This window comes from Macaca fascicularis, chromosome 4 (assembly GCF_037993035.2).
Source record: "Macaca fascicularis isolate 582-1 chromosome 4, T2T-MFA8v1.1".
Classification (NCBI taxonomy): Eukaryota; Metazoa; Chordata; class Mammalia; order Primates; family Cercopithecidae; genus Macaca; species Macaca fascicularis.
Window position 1 is genome coordinate 46557692 of NC_088378.1, and position 24954 is coordinate 46582645.

The 24954-nt window shown below is 34.9% G+C and overlaps 1 protein-coding gene across 15 annotated transcripts in view; it reads left to right on the plus strand.

Moving 5' to 3' along the window:
• The window catches only part of ADGRG6 (adhesion G protein-coupled receptor G6), a 135356-nt gene that overhangs the window by 76995 nt on the left and 33407 nt on the right, over positions 1-24954 (plus strand). For all 15 annotated transcript variants that reach the window (XM_005551996.5, XM_005551991.5, XM_074037150.1 and 12 more), the window contains 11 exons: positions 4309-4394; positions 6958-7010; positions 7898-7960; positions 11952-12094; positions 14852-14963; positions 16354-16412; positions 16965-17172; positions 18137-18308; positions 20021-20161; positions 22793-22912; positions 24469-24514. In XM_005551996.5, coding sequence (XP_005552053.1) covers positions 4309-4394; positions 6958-7010; positions 7898-7960; positions 11952-12094; positions 14852-14963; positions 16354-16412; positions 16965-17172; positions 18137-18308; positions 20021-20161; positions 22793-22912; positions 24469-24514 — 1203 coding nt within the window. The remainder of the gene's footprint in view (positions 1-4308; positions 4395-6957; positions 7011-7897; positions 7961-11951; positions 12095-14851; positions 14964-16353; positions 16413-16964; positions 17173-18136; positions 18309-20020; positions 20162-22792; positions 22913-24468; positions 24515-24954) is intronic.

Sequence of the window (24954 nt, forward strand, 5' to 3'; positions counted from 1 at the left end):
TTTTATTTACTGTAAGAAAGATTGGCACAACTGTCAATTATCTAATTTGTCCAGTCCTTTTAACTCTTGGCTATCAGAATTTTACTGAGTCAATCAATAACAATATTGCATTGTTGGGAGAGGAGAGGGATTGAGTTTGTTTGATAATCAGATATATTTATCATAGTGTATCAATAGAATTTGTTTTCCTGGTTTTTGTGAAATGTTCCTATTTTTCTGTGTAAAGTTATTTTTGTTGTTTGCCATAGGACTTTTATCTGATACCTCAAATTACACTAAGTCCTCATTAATGTCATTGATAGGTTCTTAGAAACTGTGACTTTGAGCAAAATAGCATGTAATGAAACCAATCTTACCATGGGCTGATTGATATAAACAAGAGTTAAGTTCCTACAGCATATTTCTGGTCACAGAAACATCACCAAACTTCCAAGTAAAGACTGAAAGCCTTCTAATATTTAACATAGTAGTTAATATGAGCTGTACATACATTTAAGAAAGATTAATGAAAACAAGTAAGATAATTGATTGCCCAAATTTGGGTGAGCCAGTGAGTGACTGCAGACTTAGTGGCGGTGATGGGTTAAATCAAGAAACAAATGTTTGCGCAATGAAAATCGCGAGGAGCACCACCTGCCACCAAGCAGTTCCAAAACAATCACCAATATGGGGGTTCACCGAGTGCTTTCATACTATATCATTTATTGTTGTGCTTTTATATGATTATCTTATACTTTTTGAATTTTTGTTTTACACTAATTTGTAGCCATTCATTAATTGACTTTCCAACCTGCTTATTCTATCCAGTTCAGGGTGGCGGGTGGCTAGAGCCATCTGGGCAGCTCAGGGCTGCAGGCAGGAACTAGCCCTGGCCAGGACGCCATCCCATGGCAGGGCACACACACACACCTACACCTACTCACACTGGAACCGTGTAGACAGGCCAGTGAATCCAAGGTACACAGCTTTGGGATGTGGGAAGACACTGGAGGACCTGGAGAAACCCCATGCAGACAAGGGGAGAACATGCAGACCCTACACAGACGGGGGACCTGGCCAGGAATTGACTCTTCTCCTCATCAACTTTGTAATGAAACTCCATTGAATGAAATGATGTTACTCAGGGATCTGCTGTGTACACTAAGAAAGTATTTAAAGCTATTTTTCACAAACAGATATTTCAGGATGTGGATGATCTGGGGATTCCCACAAATAATGACCTTTTATATGTTTTCCATTACATTCCCAAGAAAAGCTCTTGGACTAATTATTATTCCACTCCAAATCGTATCTTCTCTGCTTCAAACATCACTCTAGTGCTATTGAATAGTAAACTTTTGTGAGGTTGTCACAAGCAACCCAAGTAAGGAATTCACTCCATTAGTCTGTATTATTGTTCTAAAAACCTGGTTTACAAGTAAGTACAGATTGTAACACTGCTTCCAGTTTCTCACATATGTTTAGTTATTTAAATAACGAATTCCTTCTAAGATCGTTTGAATGGATCCATTACTCTGCTTTTTATGCCATATATCTTAAAGAAATTGTGTGTTTAGGAGCTGCAGGATGCCAGTCGTATTGTAAATGCCACTGTCATAATAGAATTCCCTCATCACTAGTTCAAAGAAATAACCAGGTATCTAGATTAGCATTTGGTTTATATTTTAACGTCTGTTTTTTCAAATATGTATTTAGGCCTATCATTTCAAACCTGTACTTTACATCCTTGAATATCGCATAGATTAGAGCAATGTCATTTCTATATTCTCCAAGAAACTCTGAAAAAAAGTGTAAGAAGCTAAAAAAGGGAAAGATTAATTGGAGAAGAGACCTACAAAAAATAATGTTGTTTTGATAACCACATTGGTAATCACAGGCAGTGATTTCTGCTTGAAGTTCTGCATGCTGAAAGAAGTATCTAAATGGAAAATGGATATATTCTTAAATCATTTTCCCCATTAATGTCTATAATAAAATATTTGGGCCTAGATGTCATTATTAGGATAGTACATACATATTTTGAAGTCTCTGGAACACAAGAAGATTTGTGAATAGCTTTTAAAACACCATGAGTAGTGTTAACATTTGTAAGAGAAGACAACTTTACTGCTATGGTAACATGGAAAATCCTGCATGTGTGTCTTAATTATGCATTTCCTCCAATTGCAATGTTGAAGCCAATTATTTTGCTCTAGTCCAAACCCTTCTCACCAGCCCTTCAGTGAACATATTTTTTTATGTTGCTTTGACAGTTCACTCTTGAACTTTTCTCATGGTTACTTATTGACTGCGTTATTCAAAAATTTTAAATAAATGTAACAAGTGGACTGGGGCAGGAAACAATGTTTAAAGAAAACATCTTAAATATTTGGATGCTTTCTAAAAAATGCAGAAATGTCAATGATTTTTAGAATTTTGACGTATTTTCCTAAGAGGGAACAAATACTACTCTTATAACAAAAGCATGCTTTAGGTTTCCATCTAGTGGTGGCTTTTCAGATACTCTGCTAGCATTGATAATACAGATGCTCCTCCACTTGCAGTGGAGTTTGCATTCCTATAAACCCATTGTAAGCTGAAAATACTGGAAAATATCAAAAGTCAAAAATGCATTTAATACACCCAACTTGCTAAACATCATAGCTTGCTGAACCCACCTTAAACACGTTCAGAACACTTACCTTAGCCTACAACTGGGCAAAATCATGTAACACAGTCTATTTTATAATAAAGTGTTGAATATCTCATGTACTTTATTTAATGCTAAACTCGAAAAATGAAATGGACATATGGGTACTAGAAGTACAGTTTCTACTGAATGCCTTTTGTTTTCCTACCATCATAAAGTTGAATGCTGATGAACTATAAGTAGGGAACCTTCTGTATAGTCACAGAATATTACCAGGATCCTGAAATAACTGTTTGACCCTCACAATTTGAATTTTCTCCCAATCATTCAGAACATCTGTGATTTGATACGATGAGATCTACAGTGTAAAAGTTATCTTTATATGTATTATTATGTTTTACATGTTCCTCCAAATATTTTTCATTCAGAACATTTTTTTAAAGGAATATAAAAGTCAAGATCATTAAAATACCCAAAGAATTTTAGAAGTCGAAATAAATAGTCTGCATAAATTAAATTCGCCTGTGCTTGGACTTGTGCCAGTTTTATATATTTATATTACTACATCCAGGGGCAGCAATCTATATTATTTAGCACAAGACTCTGACACTTGCTGGAAAGACATTCCTTTGGTAGTGGGACTGGAATTTGCATTTTGGTAGATTTGGAAATTCCCAGAGGCTAACTTTTACATTTTTTTTTCTACTGCCTCCCCACAAGTTTTACTGTTTTCTTCAACATTGCTATAATTATGTATTTCTATATTTGTGTGCCTATTTTACTTAAGACTTACCTAAACCTATAAGCATGAAGAAAGATAATCGACAATGGAGATTCAAAAATTGTTCTTCTCTCTATAACCTACCATATTTTAAAAGGGTATTTTTCTCACTAGCTGCTTTGACTAAAGCACCCATTTACAGCTATTCAGCAAACCCTTGCTGGTGAGTTTGATTTTTATTTTAAAAAATCAGTTTAAAGATTTTCCCCCACCCAAAAAGCAGAATCTTCTTTACAATAAGGTTTTCTTTTTAAAATGAGTTAGTTCAATGAAAATTCTGCCTGCAAATATTATTTATTTTTTTCCTCTACTTTGCTATAAATTAGCATATTTAAGAAATTTTGATGAAAAGTCTGGTGAAATGCCACCTAATAGTTTAATAGAAGTGCTTTATTAAGCAGGGGAAAGAGAGGAAAAGGAGAGGAATTAGAGCAGTAAGTATGTGTATGCCTGTTCTACTTTTTCAAGTTAATTCCTCCACATGATCTCATTCAAGTTTTCACATCCCAAACTCTTTATCATTCCTTATAATGCACAGAAAGCATAATGCCTTGTTATCAGAAGTCAAATTGTACATGAAAACAGTTAACACATTACAGACAGTAGATATCAGAAATCTATAGAATTAAAAAATATGAAGAAGCATATACAAGTAATAAGAGTAAGCTAATTGATAATTATTTCTAAGAAGTTGGAAGGTCAAAAAGCTTAACAGCAAAATATTTCATATTTGTTTTGCCTATGTAGAAGGTGTTTCTTTTAACTTATATTGTAAATTATGTGATTATGAATAAAACTATATGATTGTATGACTTACGTGATCATAACTTTAAATTGTTTGATAATTATATAACTACAAAAATACAGTTAATGGACTAATCCTATTTCCAATGGGCAGATGGAATTATCTATAGAATATCCGTAGTGATTCAAAACATCCTTCGTCACCCTGAAGTAAAAGTACAGAGCAAGGTGGCAGAATGGGTAAGTGAGCTTGTAACTTTTCTTTTTTAAAAAAATTCTTTAACTTCTGGGAATCTGGAAAAGACTAGTTAACTGAATCCACAAATTATACTGAAACACAGATGATATTCATTAGAAATACATAAGTAGATACGTAAGTTGTTGTCCTTATGCATAGGAAGAGAAGTACATTTGAATAAAGGATAAGAACTGAGCCTAGTAGACTATCAGTGTCTTAAATAAGAATAGTATCGCACAAATGGAAATAGATTTTGGTGGCAACAGTTATCTTTATTTCCTATTAGATCCATATATTTTCTACTATATTTTTAAACAGATTCTTTTAAAAAATTGTTTGAATGTTTGGTCAAAACCAACAAGTATGAAAAAACGCATTATGAAAGTCTTCCACCCATCCTTGCTGCTCATCTGCGTGGAACCAACCCAATAACCAACAGCAAATAGGAAATCACTGTTAGTTTTCTCTGCTTTTTTCAGATATCTTGGTGCACCTGAAAGAAAATTAAACTATAGATTCTTACTTTCTTTTTTACACTAAAAGTAGTATACTTTACATACCATTCTATACCGTACTTATTGTTGCCAGATTTGCAACATTAGAGAACTTTATGGTTTTTTTTTTGTTTTGAAAAAAACAATGCATACTATTTCATTATGTGGCTGTTCAATAATTTATTTAGCAGATCTTCTGTTGATGGACAGTTAGACTGTAATTTAACCAGTATCCTATTGATAAACATTTTGTAGCTTTCAATTTAAAAAATTTAACATTTTATTTTCTTCTTTTTCTTACAAATACAACACATGGATTTTTTCATTTTCTTCTTCACAATAACAATCTCAAAAATTTTATTTTCCATAGGTTTCTATTCTATTATTTCATTTCCTACCTACGGCATACTATGAGACTTCGTACTTCTTTTTATATATAATGCTGTTACGGTTCAAACATTTTTTTTAATTGAGTCACTATACATTCTGAAATAAGAAAAATGGGTTTTCATATATATTTGGTGTTCGATAAATGTGTCTTTGGTAGCAAAAGAAATTTTACACATTGAGAGGAAGTGGTAGCTACACACACACACACACACACACACACCTATATATATATGAAAAATAACTGATAGAAAACAGTCTTCATTTTAAAGACAGTACTCTTTAAAAAAAAGTTGCCCATAGGTAACAATAGTAGGTAATTAACTCTGTTACAAAATTGGTGAGAAAGGTGAAATTCTCTATTGAAATAAAAGAAAAATACTACTGTTGATTTGGGGGAATGCCACATTGAGATTAGTAACTCATTCAAACAGTAGGAGATATGTTTAACCTCTCAATGGAGAGAGCAGGCTGCAGAAAGAGTATATTCTTTCTGTGTATCCCATTTTCTTTCCAGCATTGTTCTTTTTGTTTAAAGTCAGAATGATTTCAGAAGATAAAATTCTTTATTTTCATTCTCAAGTAAGCTACTGTTAGCTTATTTGTGCAAATAACGGGTAATGTTATTAATCTGAAATTAGCATTCATTAGAAAGTTTGTGCTAGATAAGGTATAAGCTTACATTTATATTTACTTCATGCATGGTTTTCGACATAGCTTTATTTTCATCTGCAGCTAAACTTTACTAGACGTTTTTGTTTAAAATGCAAGATACCAAAGCAGATACTTGATAACAGAGAAAATATAAATGGTGTACCTGTTTCAAATTACTACTATTTACAATTTTAAAATAATTTAACACTTTTTTTGCTACGATTCCCTAAAATTTACATTCAGTTTTGGAAATGCTTAAAAGAAAGGCTATATGAAACAAATGTGTATATGAAAGAAGGCCTAAATCACCCTTCGGATATGACATGTAAATAGGAGGCTCTCATGTCAGTGAGGGAATCCTGTTTTGCAATTGTATGGGAAACTGCATCATGGAAGCTTCTTTATATTGGAGGAATCCATTGCTTCATTAAAAATTCTTATGCTGAAACCATAAAGACTGCTAAATAACCACATAATAAATACATAGTTCCAATAGTATTGAACTTATTTTATTTTTACATTTATATTGTTAATTTATAATTTTTCTTATTACTAATATTGTGAGATGGTAATTACTAGAAAAATGTTTTAGTGTACCTCAGTGTTTGTTGAATCAAGAATAGAGAAGATATTTATTGTGCAAATCTTCTTTAATACGAGGGCTAGAGAGGAAATGATAGTTTTCCAAACAGACTTGGGCTCCAATCTGGCATCTGCTACTGCTTACTTGGATGCTCTTGGGCAAACCATTTCTTCTCTGAAAGCTCAGTTTCTTTATATATAAGACTGTGGGGTATGTGGGGATAATACCTATTGCATTGGTTGTCGTGAGGATTGAAAGGAATAACATTTATCAAATTCTTGGTACACAATGATCCATTAACTGTCACCTTTACCTTTCACTCCTCCAACTCTTCAGGATTTTCCCAGAGTCTTATCTCAGTAACAACTTATGTTTTAGGCAGAAACTTGATTTAGATATATTTTTAAGGTATTATCAAAACTCATCCTTTTCCATTGTGTTTTCCAGCTCAATTCAACCTTCGAAAATTGGAACTACACGGTTTATGTCATTAATATCAGGTAAGACAGAATAAATAATTTGATAAATTAAAAGTAGTGTCTAATTTAATGCTTCTATTTGTCTCTCTGATTGTACCAAAATATACATACAAATACACACAGCTACCATATGCATAATCTTTCTAAAACAACTGTATTAGTTCATTGCACAAAAAAACCTCAATGCTGCAGTGATGGTTTTAAAATGTTTTGATCATGCATTCCAGTTGATTTGTATTTGTTTTAAATGAAAAGTGTGTTGTGTGTTTGTGTAACTGAATCAATATATGTTATAATGTGTCAAAAATTAAAATTGGATAATTAACTATAAATAGAAGTTATTAGTCTCTTCTCACACCCTGGTGGATCACCTAGAGCACTTTTTTTTCCAGATCTAATCTCATATATCGACAGTCTGATTGCAACCTAACTTTTCGAAATTATCCTTCACTGTATTTATATTTAGTTCCTCCACTAATCTTCAGCAATTCGCATTGTCCATATATCCTCCTTTGTACCTTGTTTTCACAGTTCTATACCTGAACGAGTTTTCTAAAGTGTATGTCATGACCCCTAAACATATATTCTGTGAAGATAAGAGATTTAATAACACAGAAAAGGGGTCAAATCGTCATATAAGTTCAGGAAGTATGTTATACAAACTGAAGCATATTTTTTATCAGAATGTCTCAATTTCTTTAGTGTGATAATATGAATTGTGAATCCTCAAAACAGAGCAAAGCACACAGTTGCCTAGCTTTATGAAAGAAGTTAGAACCTCAGGACACACATTTGGAAATATTGGCTTAGAATTCCCATTCTGTCTCTTTATTTCAGGTCCCCAAATTTTATTGTTGATGATGCAGTTGGTGAGGTAGATTAATGGTTATATGTATTTGTGTTTTTAGTTTTCACCTGAGTGGTGGAGAGGACAAGATTAAAGTCAAGAGAAGCATTGAGAATGAGCCAAGGTAACAGGACAAAGTCTTATAAAGAGTGTAACATTCTTTCTCTTGCTCACTACTTTATCTGGTAGAGAAATGAAAACAATTGGATGGAAAAGAAAATCTTAATCACATAGCACAGTTATTTCTTTAGCACTACTGTACACTACTTTTTTCTTGTAGTTAAAACTGTAATAGAAGAGACTGGGTAGTAATGTATATCCGATGAAAAATAATTGAGAAATAGGGCATTTAAAATGGATGGATTATTATTTTTAGTATTTCCAGTTTATTTATGATAACCCATTGCCTCTTACTTGAAATTCCAAAGGTACCTTCAAAGAAAATAGCTTTAAATAAAGTGTTTATATATGATAACATCTAATAATATGGATAATAGATGCCAAAATGTTTTCAGCATTTAAAGGCATTAGCTAATTTTCTGAAGTCTCCATTTTAAAATTTATATCAGGATCATGCTTTAATCATGCAGGTAATTTAATTGATATGTCCAGCATATATGACCAGTTGGTATGTAAGGACCAACTGTTTAGAGTACTGTAAAACAAAAGAAAACCCCTAAACTTCCAAATGGAATAAATTTAGTTGTATTTAGGTTATTCAGGTCATGTATTGCATCTCTGTAGATTTTTTTTTCTTGGGACAGAGTCTCACTTTGTCACCCAGGCTGGAGTGCAGTGGTATGACTATCACTCACTACAGCCTTGAACTCCTGGGCTCAAATGATCCTCCTGCCTCAGCCACCTGAGTAGCTGGGACTACATACATGTGCTACCATGCCTGGCTAATTTTTAAAATACTATTTTTGTAGAGACTGGGTCTTACTGTGTTGCTCAGGCTCGTCACAAACTCCTGGCCTCAAGTTATCCTCCTGTCTCAGCCCCCCTGAGTGCTGGGATTGCATGTACAGGCATGAGATGTTATATGTGGCCTCCATAGAATGTTTTAAAAATTTGTTGTAAAGGAAAAGTTTCTATAAGTCATGCTGGATCTCAATAGACTGAATTGATATTAGTGGATATACAGCCCTGATTATGGAGCCTGCTTCTTTTCAGGTGATATCTTCTTACTATGAGAAGATAAAATTTCATATGAGGATTGACCAGAGAGCTTTTTTTTTCTTTTCAATTCAACACTAGAGAAACAAGTGTTTTGAAAGTTATATTGAAAGATGTCATTTTCGTATACATATTAAATGGATTGGATTGAGTCATCTGATTAGGGAAACTTGTTTCTATTTTCTGGTATTTTTTCTTTATGATATGAACACAGTTGTATATTTCAGTACTGTATTCTTGAAGGTGACAAAACTCTTCTCCATTATTTAACCAAATAGTTTTTTTCAATCCTTTCTGTTAGGTCATATTGCATCTTCAGTAATGGATCCAGCAGCAATCAGGATCCCTTTGCTGGACACTTTGTGTAGCAACTGGGACAGCCCTGGATTTGGTAGATATAGCCAGTGGTATACCTTCTTCAGGCAGTCAGCATTCGCTGTTTAGTTTACTTACTGTGGTTCTTCTGCTACCTGGTGATACTAAAGTCAGCCATCGTTAGTACATGTCAGCACCTCAGAAACTCTTCTTGAAGGACATTTAAATTCATGGGATTTCAGTTTCCTGGTCTGTCAAAGCAATGAGTAATTTTACAGAAAATTGTAGGGAGAATGAACTGAAACAGTGTATATAACAAAATCCACATATTTAGGGTTTTTTTTGGTATGAACTCTTGTCATTATTTAATATTTATGTTCATAGCCTTTCTTGCCTCTCTTTTTTCTATTCTCTATGGCTCTTACCCACATTGATGAGGCTTCATAGTCTCAGTTTTTCTCAAAACCACAATCTACTACTTTTACACACATACTTTTTTAAAAAAAACCTTTTCTTTTCAATTTGATTGTATCACTTAACACAGACCGTAGCTTCAGATAATGCTATCATACTCTATTGCCTAGACAGACAGGAAACCAAAGCCACAGAGAGGTTTTTTTTTTTTTTTCAAATAAAGAATGGCTGATAGTAACAACAGATAGAATGTGACTTTGTAGAACCATAAAATAGTTTCAGTTTTCAGGATGAGAGAGGAAAACACACAGATAAGACCTGTGAAAATGTATGGCTCTTCCTGACTTCTTGGGTTTGGGTATTCAATATCACCCACAATGCTTTGGGCTAATTATGTTCTCAGTATTCAAGACAAGTAAAAGGTCACTTTCCCAGCCGTAAGTTCTCACCAGCTGGAGTGGTGAAGCTTGTCTTCAAACAATGATTTAATCAAGGGATACTTTTTCAAGAGCCATTTTAAAAATTGTTAAGCTATCATAGTCACATCTCTATTCACAGCTATCTTTATAGTCATTATGTTTGCCTTATCCTGAAATATGGCTTACATGTGAATGGTAAGCAGTAGATCATTTTAGAGAGAGCTTTTCAGAGTTAATTATGAGAAGAGTAGAGCACCTTTTCCTTGAGATTAGCACAGATATTTAGGAAAGAAAACCGGAGCTATTCTTTAATTTCACCTAGTCTTGAATAACAAATATTTCATATATTCCTTCTTATTTTTTAACACCACAAATAAATTACTACTGCAACAAATACTTATTAATATTCATAGTTTCGTAAATAAAATATGCCACTGCCTCTCCACTGGACATTCCATAACTAGTTTAACAGCAATATTACCACTTTGTGTTTGGTATGTGGACAGTAACTGATCTCAATAATACATCTTATATTATTCATTTCTCCTCTGAATATGAAGAAGAAACAAAATTTTTTGTGAATCTAGAGCCTTCACATATAAGCAAAAGAAATTCTCCTCTACCTGATAAAATAAGGTTCTTACTTTTACCTCAGTGTTAAATTAATAGTTTTGTTTTCTGCTTTTGACTATAGCTGTGATTGTAGTTGAACAGAAAATTATATTACTTTAAATTATAGAACCAAAAGTTTTTAACAGGGCTTTGGAGATGCATTTCTTTGCTTCCCATAGAGGTATTTCCTTTTTAAAGACCTTCAAGGTCAACCATTCTATAACCTTCTTAAGTAATATGCTGGGCAATCACAGAGTCGATTTTGATTATTTATTTTGTGAAACTTTTTACCATACAAAGTACTTACAAATGCTTCATGGAGACAGAAAATCATTTCTTGCTATTCTGGAGAAATTGTACCACATTCATAAATAGTAACACCCTTTATCGTGTTAGTAATTAGAAATAGTTAATTTCTTTGTTTTTTTTTTTTTGTTTTTTTTTTCTTTTTGAGACGGAGTCTCGCTCTGTCGCCGAGGCTGGAGTGCAATGGCACGATCTCGGCTCACTGCAAGCTCTGCCTCCTAGGTTCATGCCTTTCTCCTGCCTCAGCCTCCCGAGTAGCTGGGACTACAGGCTCCCACCACCACGCCTGGCTATTTTTTTTTTTTTTTGTAGTTTTAGTAAAGACGGGGCTTCACCATGTTAGCCAGGATGGTCTCGATCTCCTGACCTCGTGATCCGCCCACCTCGGCCTCCCAAAGTGCTGGGATTACAGGCATGAGCCACCACACCTGGCCAAAATAGTTAATTTCTAATAGTTAGAAATAGTAATTTCAAAAGACAAATGGTCAATTGAAATCATAGTTTTTTTAAAAAAATGTTAATTTGGGGCCACAAAGAAAAAAATATAGAATTAACCGCAGGAATGGTGTTTTCTTGTGTTTATGCTTTAACTAGTGACTAATATATTACTATCAATATTAAAATCTTTCTGAAAAGAAATGGAGTTATATGATAGAATTATACATGCAATAGCCTATAGAATCTATTAATATTGGAATATTTTTAACATTATAATTCACACAGCAGCAGAGAAAGTCTGTGAGCACCTTGGCTAATCTCTTCAGTCTCAACAGGTGATGGTCATCCCTCTATATCCAACTATTCTGTTTCTACTACCAAATGACAACCAACCAATCAACAACAACAATAGTTCTATCTGAAATGTTTCCCTAGGTTGGTGCTTTGGGCCCTTCTAGTTTACAATGCTACCAATAATACTAATTTAGAAGGAAAAATCATTCAGCAGAAGCTCCTAAAAAATAATGAGTCCTTGGATGAAGGCTTAAGGCTACATACAGTGAACGTGAGACAACTGGGTAAGTGACTAATTTTTTATAATATGCATTTTATACAACTTATATATTCAGGTTTACTTGAAACAACAGAAATTTTCTTTATATGCTATTTATTTATGTACATTTTTTTCTGATGATGAAGTTCATCACAAATGAGTGACATAGCAGAAAAAAAATTCAGCTCAGTATCTGTGAATCCAAGGGAATGAAGGAGGTAGATGAAAGTTCATATTTTACTTTAGGGACATATTTTGAAAATACTAACAATACGAACAAAATGCCAGAATGATCTTGATCATCATTGTTGTCAACTTTAGGAATAAAAAGAGTGTGTAAATGTGGATGTGGGAACTCTAATGAGATACATCTTGTAGAAGGAGATTTCCTGTTATAAAACATCTCCTGCTGGGCATGGTGGCTCATGCCTATAATCCCAGCACTTTGGGAGGCCAAGGTGGGAGAATCACTTGAGCCCACGAATTCGAGACTAGCCTGGGCTACGTAGGGAGACTGTCTCTATGAAAGATTAAAAAATTAGTTGGGTGTTGTGCTGTGCACCTGTAATCTCTGCTACTAGGTGGGTCTGAGACAGGAGGACTACTTGAGCTTGGGAGGTCAAGGCTGCAGTGAGCCATGTTCTTGGCACTACACTCCAGCCTGGGCAACAGAATGAGACCCTATCTCAAAAAAAAAAAAAAAAAAAAAAACAGAAAATATCTCCTTCTCTCATGTTCCCTGTCTCTATTAGTGATACCACTGTCTTCACAGGACTAGGTCAGGAATCTGGAGGTCTGTTGGACCTAGAATCAAGTCTCTCCTAGAAATCGTTCACATCCTAAGCTCTAACCACACATGGCATGGCTTGTACTTCCACAAAGAGGCTGTGCTCCTTTATATGCCCTTTCTCTATCTTTGCACACTGTTCTCCACTCCCACCGTCAATCTCATTATCACCTATGTATTTTTAAAGACAGCTCCTAAGTCACCTCTTCTATGGAAACTTTTCTGAAATCAAGTATAGACATCACTGCCTTCGAGCCTCTACTTCATGCTGTCCAGGTGCCTAGAGCATCATACAGACTAGATATATTTATGTTCATATATATATATATATAGTTCATATATAATGTTCATATATATAGTTCATATATATGTATTGTTCATATATATATATATTTTGTAGACAATAATCGCTTACTTAAGATCATGTTTTCTTTTTTCTTTAACTCTTACTTCCCACATATTCCCAGAACCCAGCACATCCCCTGGAACTTGAACACTTATTGAATAAATGAATGAATGAGTCTGCATGAGAATATTTTAGGAAATCAAATATTCACAAATATGGATAACAAAAAGCAGTTGTTTTAATGTTATTCTATGATTACAATTATATTGTGATTAGATACATTAGTAGAGATCAAAAGAAAAGAAAACTTTGACCCTTTGCCTTCTCTACACTCAGGAGGTTGAATTGAGGGAGGCGTGTTCCTCAGCCTTGAAGAGCGCGATTGTGACCAAGGCCAGAATCACAGTGTAGTAAAGAGGCAGGCATCTCCACTTCTGTGAGGAGCTACCCATTTCTATTGGGTGGATGTAACAGTTACAAAGAACTCATAGAGATGGGTGAATGCAAATAATACTAATAATACTAATCATGACAGTAAACCATTTGTGAGTCTCTATGGGAAAATACTTACTTCTTAACAAATGGGGCTTTTTGGAGGGAGGGAGAATGCAACCTGCTACCCTTTCACATATAGGAGTCTTCACAAAGAAGCAGCCTGACAAATGGTAGTTTATCTATGACTGGAGAACACTAGGAGGACCAGCACCATCTGTGTCCTCATAGGCTGGCAAAGCCCAGCACCACTCTCTCCATATACCTAGACATCTAATTTATACCATTTAAATTTAAATTATCCATTTTATTGTTTTTCTGCAAGTGAGTCTGTGGATAAGTGCTTCTACCAATGGAAAAATAAAAGGCTAAAACCTAACAGTTTTAAAGCTCACAGTATACATGGGAAAGTTATTTGAATTTTCAGTTGGTGATGACAGTACTTGTTCCCAGAAAACTGATATTACTTGCTAATGTTCGCTGCTGAAATACAAGAGTTTATTGTTGCTGTTGATGTATTGCTGTTACTTTGATATTCTTTAAAATATAAAATCTGAATCATTGATGTATGAGGCTTACTTAGAGAGTTGTCAAACCAAAAGTCAGATGATTTGAGGATACAGAAATCCGAGGGTTTGTTGGTTTGCAGGTGACTTCCTGTGGCCCCCTTAGCTTCCAGACAGGAGAGGCTATCAGAGCAGCTGGAACATTTTCTATAAAATAGCCACACAACTCAAAGGTGACACTATCGAGTCATCATTTATAGGCTTTCCCCTTTGAAAAAAATCAAATTACATTTTGAATTTTTCAAGATTGTTTTCCTTCTCTATAGGGCTTATTCCTTTGAATAAAACTAGTATCTGCAAATGATTAGAATGATAATGTATGTTTCATGTATATACTTACATAAATGTGTTTTTTACTAATGGTTTTGTCCGATGTAATGGTTTTTGTATTTGAAGTGTATTAAGTGTTAATGTTTTTTCTAACTTTTAATTTTTTTTTACAAATTCTGAACATAAACAGTAATATTTTGGTATTACATTAAAGGAATACCTAATTACCAGCATTGTCATTTTGCTTTCATCTTGCATCTCTAACCTCTAACTTTAAAAAATAAGTGAATATTTCTCATGCTGGTTCTTATGTTCATATAGGTTACTGTCTTGCTGTGGAGGAACCCAAAGGCTACTACTGGCCATCTATCCAACCTTCTGAATACGTTCTTCCTTGTCCAGACAAACCTGACTTTTCTGCTTCGCGGATATGGTAATATTTTCACTGACTCTTACAGCAAAGCTCAACGTTATCAGCCTTCCCAGGGTTATACGTGCAGCACGGTAGTTCTCAGGCATTATATTGATTGCAAAGAAGGGCAGGAATCTCTGTGTATGCCTATATCATTCACTCCTGGGGAATAAAGATAACATAAGTGGATGACTCAGAAAGGGAGTGTTTTCCAGCCGCATGCTAATCAAGCCCTCTCACAGAAAAACTGAAGAATTTAGAAGCCAGCGGGTAGCACCAGAGCAAAGTACCTTGTTTGTGGATGAACCTAGCCTAGCCTTGGAATATGCATCTGGAAATCCGAAACTTTTTAGCTATTTGGACTGATTATTGTTGGAATGGGGAGAGGAGGCAAAGAGGAAATGAAGACAAGATCCAGATTGGGATAGTCTACTGATGGAAACTGTCAGGGTATAGATTTTCTCTAAATGTTTAACAGAAACCTCAGGGACAAGATAATTGCAGGGATTCATGGAACAGCAAGTTAAATCCATTTCTCCACCCACCTCACTCCCAATTAGAGTTTTCTGGGGGAAATTCAGAAATGGAAACTGCCTAAGCATACATACTTTGCATACTGTAAATACTGCTGGGTTTGACACTTTGTAGGGAGAAAAGAAGGGGACTTTAGAGATGTATGGACTTGAGTGAAATGTGGCTCCATCTCTTCCTGGCTGTTAGAACTTGGAAAATTCATTGATTTATTAAATTCCGTTTAATCTTCTGTAAGATGTGGATTATAATCTGCTTTGCAGAGTTATGTGAACTCAAAATCAGATTTTACCTGTAAAGTTCTTAAAGCAGTACTTGGCCAGTGTATCCTAGGTTAGGATATTGCTGGTATATTGTTTCTATGTTGTGTGCTACTGATTTTTTCCCCATAAGAATTTTTAGCATGAAATTTATTTCAATGCATTACAGTTTTATTTTCAAAGGAAACTTACCTAGAAATCAAGGCAAATCCCAGAAGTTATTAACTAATTTTTTCAGTTCTAATATAATTTATAGGAAAACAGGAAAAGAAAACTTGTAGAAGGAAATAGTACAAATAGAGAAACAAACTGGGGTGAGAGAGGAGAGAATAAGGAAGGGTGAGAAGAATGAGGTGGAGAAATGGAAAGAATTTGGGAACATTGTATAGATAGGGTGGTAAACAGAAATAGGCTAGAGAGATAGAACGTAGACATGTAAACAGGTCCAGAGGTAAACAAAGAATTAAAATGAAAACAGAGTGAGAAACTCAGTGTCTTAAAGGGAAGCTTAGCCATTGATCATGTTATAATAAATGTATACATCATGTAAAAATCCCTTTAAACAGTACAAAATAATATCAGTTATATCAAATATTTAAAATATCTATTTTGTTTCATAGTTATGCTACCAACAAATCGGTAGCCTACTGGGGACCTCCTGATATCTCCAGCTGTTCAAGTAAGTGAGCAATTTTCCTTTATTTCTCAAGGACAAAATGACATGACTTCAGGCTTCATGGTTTTCATTGTCTTCGGGAATATTCTTGTGCTATATGATACTGTTTTCATATTAAAAGGCAAATGATTATTTCACTTAAGACAGAAAATACTTTTTGCTCTCATTTTAACTTTCTGTTCTGTAGGGGATTAAAAATAGGAAAATCTAGAGAAGACAAAACTAATATATAAATTGATATTTGTATCAATGTTTTGTAGTTTGCATTAATTTTAAATAGCAAATTATGCTTATTCAGTGATTCTGGGGATGTTTCTCTTAGAACTTTGTGTGTTCATCCCTCCAAGTTATTTGTATCTTACTAAAGAGAGAAGTTAGTCTCTGCATAGAAAGAAATATTATTGCCTTGTGAATATGGGGATGAGGTATACACAGGAAAATCTCACTTCCTTGCTTCAACTGTAAAGTGAAATGTTACACTCTACTTTGGATTCCTGGAAATGCTCAAAATATGCAGGTAAAACTTAGTGTTGTTTTCTTCTGCCTTTGTTTTAGAAGCAAATGAAGTTGCTAACCAGATTTTAGATTTAACTGCTGATGGGCAGAACTTAACCTCAGCCAATATTACCAACATTGTGGAACAGGTCAAAAGAATTGTGAATAAAGAAGAAAACATTGATATAACACTTGGCTCAACTCTAATGAATATATTTTCTAATATCTTAAGCAGTTCTGACAGTGACTTGCTTGAGTCTTCTTCTGAGTAAGTATTTTTTTTTCTGGAGAGTATATTTTATTGGATAATGATGTTTCATGATTTCTCACCTATCTGAATACTTTGTGCCCAGATTTTAGAATTCAAATCTCTGCAAAATGTATTGATAGTCATTCATAGTTAAACAAAGTCATTCACAATGTGAACTTAAAAGTTCTGTGTGGTCTTTTTTTTGAGAAATACAATTTACAATATACATAGCCCCAGAAAGCACAAGCAGTCTTTCATTTTTTATTTGAAAATTCTAAATTTAGTTTAAAAATTCTAAAATTCTAAATTTAGTTGACCAGTAGAGTTATGCATAACTGGTCATTGTAAGTCCACTATACTGTGAACTATGCCACTGACAGCCACAGCCACATGATTGTTGGACTTCTGAAATGAACACACTGGGGCAGATGAAAATGTACCTGTATTTATATGATTCAATTTGTATTTAATTGCTTCACTTAATGTATAATATTAAAATATTTAATGTTTTTCTCTTTCTTCCCTTCTACATTTCTCTGAAGAAAATTTTATATTTGTTAAAAATGTATTTTCTAACAATCTACATAACAATATAAACATTTTTCTAGCGTCTTGCAGTTCACAAAACACTTTTATCGCATTATTTCCTTTGATTGTTGATAAGCCATTAAGGTAGGGAGGATGCTTTTTTATGTGAGAAAAGAGAGACCAAAACAAATGAAAAACAGTATCTGTTCAGGATTATTTAATTGTTGATTTTCTTTAAAGCAGATATTTCTCTTGAGGATTTATCCATCCCTGTGATTCCATGTTTTAACAGATATCACTATGGATTGGGGTAATTTTATGGGTGTTCATGTTAAGATCAGAATATCTGAACACAACTTTATTTTGTTTGCATTTTGCCATGCAGCAAAACTTGTATGTTTAAGAATCTAAAATATCATATTACTTAATAGTGGTATTTTTGTCATTTCTTTAGAGCTTTAAAAACAATTGATGAATTGGCCTTCAAGATAGACCTAAATAGCACATCACATGTGAATATTACAACTCGGAACTTGGCTCTTGGCGTATCATCCCTGTTACCAGGGACAAATGCAATTTCAAATTTTAGCATTGGTCTTCCAAGCAATAATGAATCATATTTCCAGGTAATGAGCCAGTGGTTTCTTTCATTTTAATTAATTACTTAGACATATAAAAACTTGCCGATCGCTTAGCGGTTGCTGCTTCCAAGAGGTCTTGGTCCATGAAGTGGCAAGCAGGTCTGAATGTTGGTTAAGTTTAACTAGAGCAGTAGCCATAAGGTATTGTGGGAGCTCAGAGTGAGTATACTTTCATAATCTGGGTGACAGGGGAGGTCAGCTTACCTTCTACAAGAGGGGTTACTGGAGCTAAGCATGAGTAGGGACCACCATACTTGGGGTGAGCATCAGTTCAGTTAGAGGAAAGAGCTTTAAGGCCCCCAAGGTTAAAAGAAGCATGGTGCATTATCTTTGCCAGTGGTTCTGAAACTGAATATTAGGATCTTCTGGAGAATGCTGGGTGTGGTCTCTTATGCCTGTAATCCCAGCATTTTGGGAGGCCTAGGTGGGTGGATCACTTGAGGCCAGGGGTTCGAGACCAGTCTGGCCAACATGATAAACCCTGTTTCTACTAAAAATACAAAAAAAAAGTCAGCCAGGCGTGGTGGTGCATGCCTGTAATCCCAGCTATTTGGGAGACTGAGGCACGAGAATCACTTGAACCTGGGAGATGGAGGTTGCAGTGAGTCGAAATCATGCCACTTCCCACCAGCTTGGGTGACAGAGCAGGACTCTGTCTCAATAGAAAAAAAAAAAGAATCTTCTGGAGGACTGGAGGACTTGTTAAAACAGATTTCTGGGACCTACTCCAGGAGTTTCTGATTTAGTAGGTTCTGGTTAGGCCCACCAAATTTGCACTTTTAGCAAGTTCCTTAGACATTGCTGGTCTAAGTATCACACTTTGAGAACACGTGATGTAGAAGTCTGAGATAGCAGGTGACAGTACGGCTGGACACATATGCTGGGGCTAGATTGTGGAGAACTTTTTCAACATGTTCAAGCCATGCGCAAGCAAAGAATTTTCAAGTTCCTACTACATACCAGACACTGTTAGCCACCAGAGCAAACAAAATCAATGAAGCATTGTCCTTGACCTGGTAGAGTACAGTATGTGAAGCGCAATCTATCTTTTAACTGTTTAGATAGAACAAACTGAAAATATAAAAAGCCTGAAATCAGGATACAGGCAAGACCTTTTTTCTCCATTAGACTGCAGGCTGTTTTGGGTAATTCTCTTTCATATTTTAAGAGTAAAACTCAGTCAACCTCAGTCTTATTCCAAGACAATTTGCAAGAAAGCTTTCTTTGGCCTTGAGCTATGGTTTCAGGAAAAATGATATCTGAGAGTGTTCATAAAATTTTAATGCAGTTTGAAATAAACAAGTTAACTTCAGTCTCTTTCTCTTTCTCTCTCCCTCGCCCCTTCCTCCCATAGTTATTATCTTTCACTACGTGTTTTGAGAAAACCTCAAAATCTGCTGCTGGTAAATCTAATTCTTATACTTGAAAATGTTGACTGATTTGTAGATTTCTTCCTATGTCTTAATTAAAATCAATGCATTTTCTCCTTTGACACACATGTAAAACCCAAATGAGATCTACAGCTCTGTCTGTAGGGGTTTATCCAGGAGTTGCAGTGACTACTGTAGATACAAAGGGAAGTCCTGGTACTGGCTAATTTGAACTTGCAATTGTTCACTCTCCTGACTATGCATGTGGAATAAAGTTATTACCATTTAATTATGATTACTTGACCAATATATCTCTGTGTGTGACAGATGGATTTTGAGAGTGGACAAGTAGATCCACTGGCGTCTGTAATTTTGCCTCCAAACTTACTTGAGAATTTAAGTCAAGAAGATTCTGTATTAGTCAGAAGAGCACAGTTTACTTTCTTCAACAAAACTGGACTTTTCCAGGTAAGCACATTCATTAAATTATTATTTTTCAATTGCTAACGAAGTTTCTTTGCTCAAAGGAAAAAAACAAAAGTTTAGATTCCTTTGAAATATATCAGAAGGTTTAGAAAAATTTACTGCATTTTCAAAAATGAAAATTTTTAATATAATTGTTTAAATATTTTATTTCAGATAATATGCTTATTAACAAGTTGTATGTACTTCAGTTTTTAAAATAATTCAAGTATTAGGCTAAGGCTTGCATTAAACAATTAGAAATTGAATTAGTGAAGAAATGACTGTTAATTATTACTTTCGTTAAATATTTTATGCTCTCCAATCATTTAGGCCTTTAGAGTTAAAGAAATTGCACACCAAAGGAAAGGGTTTTTTTTTTTTTCTCTAATTCAGCAGGAAGCACTGTTTACATAATGAGCAGCATTCTTGGCTTTAATCAGTTTTCCCATTAGTATTTCAAGTGACCTTTGGTCTTTACACATCCGCAGAGTAGGATGGCATTGTGCTAAGCACATATTATCATTTTTATTGGCATCATTTCTAGATTCTAGAAGGCCCACTGCCAGCAAACACTGGTGACCTCTGTTTGCCTTTACAAGTACAACCTGATGGAGAGCAGTTTTGCTGGACCCTTTTTAAAAAATAAAACTTACCTGTTAAATTCAAGATATCATTGCATATTGAACAATGTGACTTATATGAAAGAAAATAGCAAGTCTCAAGGCCAGAGAATTGTTTGTAGTAGATCTGCCTTTATATGTCATGTGTAGAGGAACAGCCAAGTAGAGATATATTCAAGGAAAAGAATACCATGGAATCCTTGACAGTAATTAATTCCAAAATTTAAAAGTTTTATCAACAAATGTTTTAGGAACCAGCTGTGTACAAATTTTGTGATTTATATGAATGCAATTTATATATTTTATATAAAAACATGTGTAATTTATCCTGAAGGATTTAATAGCTATAAACATATACAACTGCAGTTTTAAAAATTATGGAATATAAAATGTATGACAATGTTACCTTAAAACTAGTATAAAAGGCTGGGCGCGGTGGCTCACGCCTGTAATCCCAGCACTTTGGGAGGCCGAGGCAGGCGGATCACAAGGTCAGGAGGTCGAGACCATGGTGAAACCCCGTCTCTACTAAAAATAGAAAAAATTAGCCAGGCGCAGTGGCGGGCGCCTATAGTCCCAGCTACTCGGGAGGCTGAGACCGGAGAATGGCGTGAACCCGGGAGGCGGAGCTTGCAGTGAGCCGAGATTGCGCCACTGCACTCCAGCCTGGGCGACAGAGCGAGACTCCGTCTCAGAAAAAAAAAAAAAAAAAAAAAACTAGTATAAAAATGCAGTAGGTGTCACAAAGTGTGAATGGTACAGAAAGGGGGTCCAGTGCAGGGGGAAGGTTTAGTCCTGCACTCTTAAATTTGCAACTCTTAGATTTGCAAGGATCTGTCATTGTTTTGAGTCATCTCCACATCATTGTTTCCTTCTCCTTTGGTATTTCCCTACCAAAGTTGTTACTAGGAAGCATATCTGGCCAGGTGCAGTGGCTCATGCCTGTAATCCTAGCGCTTTGGGAGGCTGAGGAGGGAGGATTGCCTGAGACCAAGAGTTCAAGACCAATCAAGCCAACATAGACCCGTCTCTAAGAAAAAAAAAAAAAAAAAAAAAAAAAGGAAGCATATGTTCAGTTTCTAAAGTTAGTTTACTGGAGAATGAAAAAACTTTAAAGATTCTGTGGTGCTCCTCTATCATAGAGGGCGAGGTACGATGGTGTTGTTTTGTGTTTTACTGAAAGGCTGAGTATCACTATTTAATAGCTGAATTTAATAGTGACCACCACACAAAATTAGTTAAAAGCTATATTCTGGATGCTGAATTTTATTTAGAATTTATCTTGTGATTATTCCAAAACAACTGATTTGTAAGCTATGATATAAAGAGAAATTCAGGAGATTTGACAAGAAATACAAGGGAAAGAAAAAAATAGAGATTAACTTGCTGAATAGAATGCTTATTGGTCCAAACCATTTTATGGGACAGATTTGATTTCCTGACAGCCTTATTCCTTAGTGAAACCCGCAGATGCTGGCAAGGAAACAATCAGAGAAGAAGGTAGATGTCCTGGATGGGACTTGAATCCAGTATTACTTTTAGGTATAAGTTAGTAAACATGTCAAGCTGTTGGCATGGATGTGAAAGATGTATTGCTTTTTATTTTTCACACCATATTTTCTTTATACTTCTCTGAAAGAAAACAGCATCTATTTTCTGGAGTAGGGAAATGATCTAATTGTTTCACAGCTTTTTATGAGTTTATATTATTTATGAGTCTGCATTGTTTCAGATGTTAACTGGCTGACATCAGTCACCACAATCAAGAATGTAGTTTTATGAACTCAGTCTTACAATATTGGCTCCCAGCGTTCCCTCAATGTATTTATTATAATAAGGGAAGTAGCAAACCTCCTTCAGGAAAGCCAGCAACTTGATGTGATAAACAGGATGTTCTAGAACTGAAGATCTTAAGTGTAAAAATTACTGACAGTTTGCTTATTTTGGAGCACCAAACTAAAATAAAAGTGTGTACTTCTGACTGATACACGCGATTTTTTTTTTTCTTTAAAAGGATGTAGGACCCCAAAGAAAAACCTTAGTGAGTTATGTGATGGCGTGCAGTATTGGAAACATTACTATCCAGAATCTGAAGGACCCTGTTCAAATAAAAATCAAACATACAAGAACTCAGGTAAGAAAATGCTCCCGATAGCATTTGGACAGAGGTGGACTATTTAAGATACTAATGGGGCCTTTTTTTCTACATGTTAAAAAGTAACTGACCCTTTTTTGTGGAGTAGGACCCAGTTTTCCATAAAGAGAGAACAACTGGTCAGGTAGTGCTTTAAAGTCACAGTAAATTGAAGCAGCTGGAGAAGTTAGTTTTATCTAGGACTCAATAATCAGAAAGAGAAGGGGAGTGAAGAGAAGGACTTCTTTTTTTAAGATACAACATATATTGCTTCAAATAAATTAGATGCAGATGTAGTTGCACAATTCTGCCAATAGAGGTATTGTTGTTTCTTTGTTTTTCTGTGTATGAAAGAAACGGGAGGGTGGACTTATTTTTTGAGAGATTAGCAGTAGTTTAGTCTTTGCAAGTGTTGCTTTTCTTGTTGCTTCATTACCCTTGTCATCTATTTGTTTCATAAAATTAGATGGAAGTTCTTTATTGTCCCAGATGGCCCAAGAACAGGTTTTTCTCACTTTTCTAAAGGGCCGTCATCATGATTCTGCCATGTATTAGATAGGCAGGAAGGCAAGCCGGAAACGAGTGTGCTGAGGATTGAAAGCCAAGTCACCTAAGATCTAGCCTCCTATGTCATGAACCATCTTAGACTTCTGTGTTCAACACTTTGGCCTCCTTTGTTTCAGCCCTTTCATTCATGAAGGAAGATTTTTTAAAATTGTGCAACATGCATAATATAAAATGTATCATCTTAATCATTTTTAAGTGTACAGTTCGATAGCATTGTGTTCACATTGTTATGCAACCGTGACCACTATCCATCTCCCCAGCTGAAACTGTTCTCACATTAAATACCCATTGCCTCTTCTCTCCTTTCAATAGCAACTGGCAATCATCAACCTACTTTCTGTCTCTTAATTTCACTACTCTAAATACCTCATATAAGTGGAGACATATAGTGTTTGTCCTTTGTGACTAGCTTATTTCATGGCACAATGTCTTCAAGGTTTATCCATGTTGTAGCATCTGTCAGAATTGACTTCCTTTTTAAGGCTGAAGAGTATTTCATTGTATGTATATACCAGATTTTGTTTATTCCTCCATCGATAGACACTTGGGTTGCTTCTACTTTTTGGCTCTTGTGAATAATGCTACTGTGAGCATGAGTCTACAGGTGTCTCATCGAGTCCTTGTTTTCAATTTGTTTATGTAAATACCCAGACATAAAGGAGAATTTTGAAGATGATGTGAAATTTTAGTGTCAAGAGCTTTTCTAAATGCTAAGAATGAGAGTAGAATCAATATATTTAGTGATGGGACATTTGTAGTAACCTACAGATAAATGAGTAGTTAGTGTGATTCCTCATGAGGTTAGAGTTGATTTTTGCTTGAATTCTCTATGGGAGAGAAGAAGATCCTGCCTGACATTTTTAGGTTGAATTGGCATGTTAATACTAATCTATTTCTTTGTGAAACCCTTTGTGTTTTTATTTTTTTGCCATATTTAAATCATGGCATTTTAAACACAATTTCACATGTTTATTCTTGTGTTAATATAGGAAGTGCATCATCCCATCTGTGCCTTCTGGGATCTGAACAAAAACAGTAAGTTTTAAAATACTGGTTGTCTTAATATAGATAACAACTGAATTTTAAACATTGTTAGACACCCCCATTTCCTTTAATTCCACCCCAAACCAGAGTGAGTCACAATGTAAGTGTAAATGGCAAATGAGTTACAAAGTTAGTTTAGGTAGCTTGGAAAGTCAGTTCTAATTTCTGTAACTTTTTAGTCATTTCAAGAAGAAATAGGCAGACTTCACTGTGTTTTCTTTCATTTTTTCAATTGAACAGCCTCTTTAACATCAGTTATTTGTAAAATACAGCATACAATTTTATTGCTACTTTTGACGAAAGTAGACGCGCACTTAATCTCATTCTTCTAAGACACATTTGAGGAGATTATTTGATATATGTAAGGCAGACAATTTAAAATCCAGCTTCCAGACCTCTAGTTATGAGGGAGGTGAGAAGCACACTAAAGG